The sequence below is a fragment of the Mauremys reevesii genome, linkage group 19 (assembly GCF_016161935.1).
Source record: "Mauremys reevesii isolate NIE-2019 linkage group 19, ASM1616193v1, whole genome shotgun sequence".
Taxonomy (NCBI): Eukaryota; Metazoa; Chordata; order Testudines; family Geoemydidae; genus Mauremys; species Mauremys reevesii.
In genome coordinates, this window is record NC_052641.1 from 7,659,766 (window position 1) to 7,670,672 (window position 10,907).

A 10,907-nucleotide genomic window follows, 5' to 3' on the forward strand; every position below is an offset into this window, starting at 1 on the left:
GGGGGCACATGACCTCCCTGTGTGACTCCACCTCTCCCCTAGCCTGGGGCCCCTGATCTCCCCCTCCTTTCCTCATGATCCATCTCATGTTATGTGGGTGGGGAGGGGAGCGCTTCCAGTGGGTGGACACGGCAGAGCAGAGGAACAATAGCTGGCTCACAGTCGCCCCTGCTTTGAGAATCACCAGCAGAAGAGCTTCAAACCAGCTCCCTCTGACAGTAGAGAATGTTTATTTCAGAAACGTTGGCAACCGAGGCTCACGCCAGCTGCTCCTCTGGCTGCTGTTCAGACCCCAGACGGGAGACCCGGGCACGCAGCTGCATGGAAGGGCTGGGGACAGTACAGCTGCGCTGGAGGAGCTGCCAGCGTGGGGTCACTGGGCAGCCCCACTTTCTGCTCCTCCTGTGTCTTTCCAGTACATTGTACTGACTATAAATAGCTTATGGCAGACCGGACTGGACCACCTCCTTGCCCCACTGGCTATCGCAGTCACCTGCATGCGTGGGCTGCAGAGATCTGCATGAGAACTAGCCTCTTTCTAGGTGATCCCACTGGGTGTAGGCCTGGGGGAGCGTGTAACCAGCCCTACCCTAGGGGTGGTTGTAATGACCCTTTGGGTCTAATGACACCATCTGGCGTCTGCCAGCCTGGAATCTTTCCTGATGAACAGACCCTTGTTCTGGGGTGGCTGTGTCACTGCTGGTGTGAGAAGGATGCTGCAGGCCTGCACAGACTCTCCCTCCCTGGGCACTGGCCCTGGAGATCATTGGATCGCATGTACGGGGAAAGGCAGCTGCTTTGTGTTCGCTTCCCTGGGGTCTGCACGGCCTTCTGGGGACCAATGAAGTCTGCCCTGCTCTGGAAGATGATTTGTGGGGTACGGTAGCTCATAGCATTGTATTCATCCACATCTCCCACATGTGGACAAATACATCCATCCAGAGGCACTTGCAGCCTCATTCCAACTGCAGAGGATACCACGGTTGAAGACCAGGTGTTTAGGATTTGGGGGGAGGAACAAACCCTCATTCCCTTTGACCATCTGAAAACTGCAAACTCCCTCTTGATCCCCCGCATCTGACCACCTGCTGTCCTCCCACAGCAACCCAACACCACGTCCATCACCAAGAAGTTCAACTACAAGCTGGTGAAGAGTGGAAACATCATCTTAACCGCCACCTCGGACCTCAAAGGGTATATCGTGGGGCAGGCAATCCAGCTGCGCACCGACATCGAGAACAAGTCTGGCCGGGACACTGGCACGGTGGTAGCCAGCCTCCTCCAGGTACGAGCCATTGGCAGGGTCTGGGACCGAGGCTGGGCTGGCTTGGATGGCGCCACATCCAGACAGGTGCTGAGAGCAGTGTCTCAAGACCTGCTTTCCCTGCTAAGCGCAATGATAATATCAATGGGGGGGGCCTGCTAAACTCGAAGTCCTTGTGCATCTCCCTTCTCCTCCCATCACCACCTACTGTGTGCCTGGGGGTCAGGTGGAAACCAAACCCTTAGAGGGGAAGCAGAATTAACTTGGGCATGGTGGGAGGAGAGAAGCCCCCTTGAATGCAGTCCAGGTGTAACTCAGTGAGTGGGCAGAGGGTTACAGATCCTCACCTCCACTCTGCGTCTGCTCCACTGAGTCTCTTGCAGCACCAGCTAGAGAGCTGTAGTCATCCATGCTTTCAGCTCTGGAGTCCTTGATTTAATCTCCGGAGTGTCCGCCAAGCTGGTGACTGTCACATAATTAAAACCGGGCAGAAACTCCATGTTGCTGTCCGTCATGCCAGACCTCTGCTTACTCTCACTCAGCAATGCTTAAGGGGTTTCTAGTTCTTGGCAGCCCTGAGCAATGCTGGAAGCCTAGTGAAATGGACCTTGTAGAGATCGTTCTGCTTAATCCCGTCTTCGCTCCTCTCTTTAGAAGGTCGCTTATAAATCCAAGCGCTGGATTTATGACTTGAGGACCATTGCGGAGGTGGAGGGCTCGGGGGTGAAGGCCTGGAAGCACGCGGAATGGAAGGAGCAGATCCTTGTCCCCGCGCTGCCGCAGTCTGTGCTGCACGGCTGCAGCCTCATACATGTCGACTACTATATCCAAGTAAGTACTGCCCTGCCCCTTGCTAACAGCCGAACACCTGTGAGTGCTTCCAGTGGGCTGGGCCAGAGCAGCCAGAGTCCTTGGGGAGGGTGGAGCCAGAGGAGTTTGTGTCTGGGGGAAGCTCTCCAAACTATACTGTGCTCTTGGGAGTCAACACCATCTGCTCTGGAGGAGACACCCATGTGGTAGGACTTGCCTGTCGGACTGCTGAGCAGATGTGTGTCTGCAGCTCCCTGGGTTACAGAGCTCCAGTCCGCTTCCCAGTTTTGGTGCAGGTGAATACTACACTCCCCACCCATAGATGCCCAGCTTTACATTGCATTTTTCAGCAGCAAGCCTAACGGAGCACTCCACACTTCAGCAAGTCTGGGGTTAGCCGGCTAGAGAGAGGCATAAAGGTGATGCTTCTGGCCAAGCTTTCAGCAGAGCTCTGTGCATGGGATCCTGAGTACTTGGAAATTTGGCCCTGAGCTCTCAGAAGGCACCAAACAAGACCATGTGGGTTCTCCAGTGCGAGACTGGGGACCTCCCAGAAACTCGCTCCTGCTCTGGTACATTTGGGCCTAGAGCTGTAGCTGTCGTTAGTCTCTGCTCAGTGGCTGGAACTGCCTGTGTTTGGAGCAACTGGTCCTTTGGCAGAACCTGGATTGACCGACTTGGATGCCTCTTGTTTTCCCCTCTCCCAGGTTTCCCTGAAGTCGCCAGAGGTTTTAGTCACTCTGCCTATTTACATCGGCAACATCGCTGTGAACCGGGTTCCTCTGACCCCAGCGAGGTCTGTCCAGCACATTCCATCCGTTGTGGTCCCGTCTGCCCCACCAGAAGAGGAGGAAGCTGCCAGTGGCTATCACCCAATGGACAACGTTTCAATCCCCACCAAAAGCCATTCCCAATTTCAGACGTTCAGCTACGCTCCAGGACTGAGCTTCCAGGACCTACGGCTGGACTCAGACCAGACTGCCTCCCCAAACCACCCCACGCTTTGCTTGGCGACAGGAGCGACGGTCCCTTACTATGCTGAGGGGACAGTGGTTCCGGTTCCCACCGCCAGCTCTCTCATCTTGCCACCGGAGTACAGCACGTGGGGTTACCCCTATGGTGAGCGCTCCCTCCCAGAGCTCTAAAAGAACCACTGTCTAGGTTCTGAGGGGAAATCAATCTAGCGGCCATTAGGAGTATAGAATTGTCCCTTACCCTGCTGCTTCCAGAGCAGTGGTTGAACCCCTGCCGTGTGGTGTAGTGGTTCTTTCCATGACGGCTGAGCCAGGCCAGGACACGGGGAGAGCCATGTAGGAGGAGACAAGGCCACATGGTCAGTCAGGAAAACCACAGGGTCTCTGTCCAGTAGCCTCTGTAAAGGATCCCACCCCCCACATCCCTTATAGCCATGACAGTCATGTCAATGTCTACAATGAGTGACGCTACCTACCCACAGCCAACATTATCCTAGGGATAGCTGTGTAAGTGGAGAAGATCTTTGTAAAAGATGATGGTGTTGATCCAACAGGATGGTGTAAATGTCTGGGCCCATGCTGATGCAGTTGTTAACAGAGCTGTAAAAGCTACTTTAACGGGAGTTTTTCCTTTGATGTGAATGGGCATTAGGTCTGGCTCAGAGGGGAAATTCTACATGTCTGAGATGGTCCAGCATATAAGAATTTGGGAACTTCTTTATACATGAGGAGAAAATCATGGAACCCTGCCTATCCCAGAACTGTCCATACAGGGTCTGTGAGAGAACAGGCTTAGACCAAACCAATATCCTAAGGCAATAAGAACACCCTTCGCACCCAGGGTAAAAACTGAGGCACTAGGCAGCATCTTGGCTGTGTAACTGACCCAAGCTGTTTCTCTGAGGCCAAACAAGGGATGGATGAATTGCAAGGGGAGTGAGAGGATGCTGATTGACTAGGAGGGAGAGGGGGTAAGATCTAGGGGTACTAACCTACCCGCTGCACAGGTAAGCAAAACCATGACTACTACTTCGAGGGCTGGTCCCTATGTGTATTGTGCACATGCCATGCACCTGAGACTGGAGATTTCTAGCCAATAGTGTCTGTTGGTCGGTCCGAACCTACGCAGATGCCCTCCTTGTGCTCCGAACTGAGGGAATAAGAGTTCGTGCAGATGGAGACCTCTCCGGTTCCTTCTTACCACCCCATGGCCTGAGTTCGGAATCTTAGATACCCCTGTTTCGTCTTTCTTCAAAACCTATAAATATGCTGTATGTAGTCTTGGTGGTGGTCATTTGTCTTTTAGTAGTAAGTTTGGCTTAGCTGAAGAACTGGATCTCTATCCCTGTTCCTTCTCTGTGAGCATCAAACAACGGTGCTGCCTTTGTGAGGAGGGAGATCTCCATCTGAGAAAACACCTTTATGGAGATGGTTGAGACCTCAGTCAGGTACAGGCCAGGGAGACTCCTACCCTCCCCCATACACCGTACATCGGCTTCCACCAATGAACGGCCCTCCAAGCAAGAGCTCCAGAGCTGCAAAACCCAAATCATCAGCTAGGGCTGCTCATGAGAGTAAGGGGCGCACTCATAAGTACAAGGACAGATGTCCTTCCAGGTCTGTTTCCAAAAGAAGGAAGCCAGCTTCAACCCTCTGATCAGGAGGATAAGGCATGAAGATGAAAGGATCTGCCAGTGCTGACAATGTCTCCAGTTGATAAGCCTAAGGATCAGCACACCAAGACCATCTGAGTTCCCAGTTAGACTCTTTGATGGTGCCAGCCCATTCCTGAACTAGGGATATGCCAGATCTGCTAGTCCCAACTATAGGAACACCTCATCCTTCAAGACAAACCAAACCCTACACCTCCCTGTAGAGCAGTGGTCTCCAACCTTTTTCACGCCCAAGATCACTTTTTTAAATTTAAGGGCAAGCCAGGATCTACCCTCCCCTGCTCACTCCATTTCCCCCTCCCCCGCACTCGCTCTCCCCCACCCTCACACACTTTCACTGGGCTGTGGCTGATGGCTTCACAGTGTGGGAAGGGGCTCCGGGCTGAGCCTGGGACAGTTGGGGTGCAGGAGGGGGTGAGGGGTGCAAGCTCTGGGATGGAGTTTGGGAGCAGGAGGGGGCTCTGGGCTGGGGCAGGCAGTTGGGGTACAGGAGGGGGTTTGGGGTGCTGGCTCAGGGCTGGGGATTGGGGTGCAGCATCCCACCAGCCAGCACTTACCTCGGGTGGCTCCCGGTTGATGGGGCAGCGAGGTTAAGGCAGGCTCCCAGCCTACCCCAGCCCCATGCTGCTCCCAGAAGGGGCAAACGTGCCCCTGCAGCCGGTGGGGACATGTGGCTCTGTGCGCTGCCCCTCTCTGTAAGCACCACCCCTGCAGCTCCCATTGGCAACAGCTCCCTGTTCCTGGCCAATGGGAGCTGCTGGGGCAGTGCTTGCAGGCATGGAGGGAGACCCCTGTGCCCCTCCCCCTGAGGCTGCATTGGCTGCTTCTGGGACTGGCGTGAGGCAGGGGGGCTGCCTTAGTGGCAGCCCCATTACACCACCAGAGATCCTCTAGGATCAACTGGGTGGTGACCACTGCTGTAGTATATATTGTTTCAGGTCTTGAGACATTTTGACACTGGAGGAGGAAACCTTTAGGAAATGGAGATGCTCCTGTCCATAGGCAGGAGCTTTACCCACCAGTGCAGATGGCTCTGCTGGTTGAACAGGAACCAGCTTTCTCTCTAGGTGGGTTGGAAGCTCTAGATGAACCATCATCCCCACATATGGAGGGGAGTTCAGACAGACTCAAAGATCTGGAGTCCATCCTCCACCCAGATACATGCCGTCAGTCCCTTGGATAGTTGTGATGCCTTGGGATCCCCCACAACTGGTCAGCCCTTCATATTGGACCTGCTCAGGTCTATGGGGACCCTACTTATGGATGGCTCCAGGGTGTCTAAAGTCTCATTGACTCTCTTCTACACTACACAATGGAGCTGGTTGGTAGTACAAGAGAGAAGAAATTCAAGCTGGATCTGGAAGTACCAATGCGTGTTTCTCACCTTCACCAAATGAGGCAATTTGCCCCTTCTTCCCTAACCCTGCATGATGGCCACAGGCAATATCAGGAGCCCCTGCAGAGAGTGGTCAAGATGCTCAGCACATGCTCTTACATCTTGCAGCCTTCTGCTTCCAGCCAAGTAGCCCTCCCAGTAACTGAGGGCATTCTGGAACCAGCCAGGGTAGCATGGCATTTTCCAGCCTCCTGTGCACCACCCCAAAAAGGTGCAAAAGGTGAGATTTTTGTACCAGCCAAAGAGTGGAGTTTCGTTTCACACATTCAGCAATCAACTCCCTGGTGGTACAAGCGGCCTCCGGGAGATCTAGGCTGCAGCATCCTAAAGCAGCACCTGTGGACAAGGGCTCTAAATGGCTTGACCTTCTAGGGAGGAAGGTATTATCTTCTACCAGCCTTCCGTTTCATATTGCTGACTACCAGGCTCTGTTGGCAAAATGACTTCAGGGACAAACACCCAGTAACTGTTGAAGTCAAAAATCTTCCTCAAGAAGACCGGGCCCAATTTCGAGACTTAATGGGGATGGCAAATTGGTGGCAAAAGCATCCCTTCAAGTTGCCATGGATGCTTCTAACATGGCATCTACTGGGATGGAGACAGGAATACTCATGAGTCTTGGCTACACTCCTCGGTTTCCCTAGGAGGTTCAGAATGACCTAGAGAACTTGCCCATTGAGTGTAATCTATCTAGTGTGAAGTCTCAGTCTCTACAAACACTGAAGGACTCTAGGACAATCCTCTGCTCCCCAGGCATTTACACCCCTGCCCTAAAGAGAGAGCACAAGTGCATGAGCTAAATCTGCCTCCTCCACCACCAGCACCCTTTCGAACCACCATGCAAATGTCGGAGGATACAAAGACATAGGTATTATCTCCCTGTGCTACAACTGCAAATACTCCAGCACGTCCACCACCCAGGGATTACTTTTGATGGGATGATCAAGAACCTCCTACCCCTACTGATGCCATCCACTTCTGCCCCCTGAGCATTTGGTGGCCCCCTCATCCTCTTTGCCCACAACTGGGTTGTAGTCACAACAGACAAGTGGATATTAGAAATCATCCACTGCGGCTACTCTGTAGAAAACCTCTCCCCTTCCTGTTCCTCTTCAGGGACCACTCAAGAGGAAATTCTTCATCCAACAAGAGGCTGTAGAACAAGTGCCACCTCCGTACCAAGGGAAAGGTTTCTACTCCCCATATTCCATCGGTCCCAAGAAAAATGGAGGCTGGAGACCTGTTCTCCACCTTCAGCTATTACGTGTTTGTACTGGCAAATCAAAATGCCATCTAGTTAACCTGGCATAAATAATCCCCTTCCTGGTGGAGGGAATGTGGTTCGCAGCTCTCAGCATGAAAGACTCTCGCGTTCATTTGGACATTAACCTGGAGCTCCATTCATAGTTTTGTGAAACATTAGGCATTGGTCCAGACCTTGTCTGCAGATGGAACAGGGCCAGCAATATTAAACCTCTATACCAGCTGCATCCTTGCACCCACGCATGCGCACACCTGATTCAGACAGTTTACCAATCACCCCTGTGTGGAATACACCTAGGAATGCACACTTTAAGAAATAATGGAGGCTACTTGCCTGTTACTGGAGGGACCACACATCTCAAAGAACCTATCAGTATTGGACTACCACCCTCCTTCCCCTCTGCTGCGGATTATATCTGATTGGCAGAAATAAAGGAACTGGGGAGGTGTTTGGTCTGCACCTTCTCTTATCCCCTGGGTTCGGAGCAGGAGGAGGAAAACTGCGGGCACCGACCAATGGATGCTCTTGCTAGAATTCTCTGATCTCTGGCACACGGTGTGCTTGTGTACGCACGTGTCAAACACAGATAGGAACCACCTGTAAAACGGAGTATTTTCCCCCTTGTATAACTGAGTGTTAATCCCTGCCAGACCAGGGAGTTGTGAAGCTCGACATTTAAAGAGCTCTGAAGGACTGTGTTGGTGGCTGTCTACCTAATTGAAAGTACTTTTTCTTGCATGAACAGACGCATTCTAGGGGTATGAGTCTTTCAGTAGCTACAGACTCCTTTACAGCCTCACAAGTGACCAGTTCATGTACTTCCAGGTCAGATGGCAGGGCTGGGGGCTGCATCTCCGGTGTTCTCCGGTCCACAAGGTCATTCCTGGCTCCTCTGTCCTCCTAGTCTGCTCCTGTCAGGGCATGAACTGCAGCTTGTCCACAAAAAGACACTCAGTTGTGTGTCTCTTTATGGGCTCTAATCCTGTAAAGTTGGAGATGATTTTTTTGCCATTGGCTTCAGTGGGTTTTGGATCTGGCCCTAGCTGGAGGAGCAGAGTGGTGGGAAGGAAACCTTCAAAGTAAGCTGTACAATCTGACTCCTAAACTTTTTGTTTGTTCTCTCTCTCTCTCCCCTCCCCCCCCATAGAAGCCCCCCCTTCCTATGAACAAAGCTGCAGCAGCGCCAACTCCAGCCTCAGCAATGGCAACTAGCCCCGTGCTTGGAATCCTGACAGTGCTGGCCCCGAGGCATCATGGCCCCCTGTCTGCTGCCAAGTCTGGTACCACGCAAAGCATCTTCCACTTGGGGCCACCGGCTACTCCTGGGCTGAGATTTTTAAGTCCTTTTTTAAAGAAATCGAGCGGTGAGAAGCAGTGTGGGGCGTGGGGTGTGTGTATGTATGGGGGGGAAGGGAATTGTACAGCCCCCTCACACCTGCTCTCCTGACGCAGCGGGGCAGAGATGTTGCCTGCCCTCGGGACACCTTGCACAATGGTCTGTGTTCCCGTACTGTAATCCAACACTTTATTTACTGCTTTATTATTGAAGCACCTGTGATGCCTTATGGAAAATGCTACTGAATTGTTGTCTCTACTGTCTGCAATAGCGGGCTCGTGTGGATTCTTTTGATATGTTTCATGTGGTGGGTTTTTTGAGTGCTGTTTCTAATCGGGACTGGACTCAGCAGCCTTAGTCAGCCTTCCACATGGGCCTTTGGTGTAGCTGATTTCCTCAAAGCCCTTCCTACCTGCTCTGCACCCCCACTTTACACCAAATCAATCACAGGAGATCTCGGGAAGGTACTGCCACAGCAGCGAGGGGGTAAAAAGGGCCTACAGCCAAGCTCTCTGCAGTGCCATGCTGCCAAGTGACTGGCCAGCTTCCAACAGCTGCAAGCTAAAACATTGCCAGCACATGCCAAGATGGGGGCCTGCTGTCGCCAGGGCCTTGACCTAAGCCCTCCTCAGTAACCCTAGCGGGGTTCATAGTGGGGACAGCCCCTGGCGGTGAGGGGGGAAAGCAGCCCGTGCTATACAATTTAATACCTTTTCATGGCACTTTTAAAGCCAGTCTCTGGAGGTCTCTTGCAGGAATAGAATTGTCTATTAAAAACCTTATAGGATTTTCTGAGCACCACCTGCAGCACCCTACTGGCTTCATCCCTTGTAAATGCTCTAGGACTTTGGTATAAAGGGGATAAGCTCTGCCATGCCAGTCAAATCAGCTGGAGGGTGTAACCTCGTCGTTCCCACTCTCAGCCAGCTGGAAACTGACAATCATGCTTCAAACTTGTGTCTAACACTACCTCTGAACTCTCCCAAGGCACCTGATGGAGAAGCCCTGTCCTTTGATACAACCCTATACCACGAAATGCTCTCCTCCCAAAGAGCCTTGCTGTGCAGCCGATGGGAGTGCCAGGAAGGCCCCTTGGACTGTGGCCTGCTTCTGCTTCTCGCCACACCAAAGCTGTCTGCAGCTCCCCCCACAAGCTTGTACTGTCCTGGGGAAAAGGCTGATTTGCCACTGGAGTAGCGTTCCTTGACTCATAAGGAAAACTAGCTTTACAAGCTGCAGTGCAAAACCAAACCAAATGTGCATGCTCCAGGGGTAGAGGCTAGGGGCATTTAGGGGCAACTTTTTTCCACCAGGAGCCCTCTACTCCCCCCTTTCTTTTTTTGAGGGTGCCCATCTTGATGGCCTTACCAGTGTGATGATTAGAAATGCTGATCACCTACAGCTGCGTTTGACATGGATGGGAGCTGCAGCCATTTTTTGCCTGTGAGAGCTGAACCCAAGCTCAAGGGTCTCAAGCTGTGCACCCAATAGCCGAAGCCAATTCTTGAGAGACGAAACCTTTCCATCACCCCTGCTTCCACCTGCCCCTACCTAACCCAGGGCTGGCTGCTGGGGGACAGTGCTCGCTTTTCTGTGCAAATGTCATTAATTGTGCTGAACTGCTTTGGGGGAAGGGAGGATGGGGAAATGACCATTCCCTAGCAGCGCTGGCACTGTTGGTCGGTCTCTCTCTGCACCGATAGTTATAAAATGATTGTCCAGGTCCATAAATATATGAAATACAAACTTGTTTTTAATGACTGAATTCATAACAAATAAAATTTTAATGCTGTATTTAATAAATTATTCTGAGAAAAATGGAGTGATTCTTGCAAAATGATCATTTCTATATGTACACGTGGCCTAGAACTCTTGCACATGTGATTTGGGATCACAGGGGATTAGGGTGACCAGATGTCCTGATTTTGGGGTATTTTTCTTATATAGGCTCCTATTATCCCCACCTCCTGTCCTGACTTTTCACACTTGCTGTCTGGTCACCCTACAGGGGATGTGCATGGCCCTTTAACTGCTGTGGGGGGGTGCTTTCCTAGGAGTGGTTCTGCACTTCCAGCAAGGGTCTGATGTTTGCAGACACATCTCTTCATTCTGTAGCCTAATGATTTTGAGCTGGGGGAGCGGGTATGTGTCTTAATGGCTGAATCACGTTTCCTAGTCATTTAGTGAATT

General features: G+C 52.1%; 1 protein-coding gene across 2 annotated transcripts in view; it reads left to right on the forward strand.

Moving 5' to 3' along the window:
- The window catches only part of ARRDC1 (arrestin domain containing 1), a 70,495-nt gene extending 59,956 nt beyond the window's left edge, over positions 1 to 10,539 (forward strand). For both annotated transcript variants that reach the window (XM_039506747.1, XM_039506748.1), the window contains 4 exons: positions 1,103 to 1,285; positions 1,919 to 2,095; positions 2,782 to 3,193; positions 8,529 to 10,539. In XM_039506747.1, the coding sequence (XP_039362681.1) occupies positions 1,103 to 1,285; positions 1,919 to 2,095; positions 2,782 to 3,193; positions 8,529 to 8,593 (837 nt within the window). In that variant the 3' untranslated portion in view covers positions 8,594 to 10,539. The remainder of the gene's footprint in view (positions 1 to 1,102; positions 1,286 to 1,918; positions 2,096 to 2,781; positions 3,194 to 8,528) is intronic.
- The last annotated feature ends 368 nt before the right edge of the window (positions 10,540 to 10,907 follow it).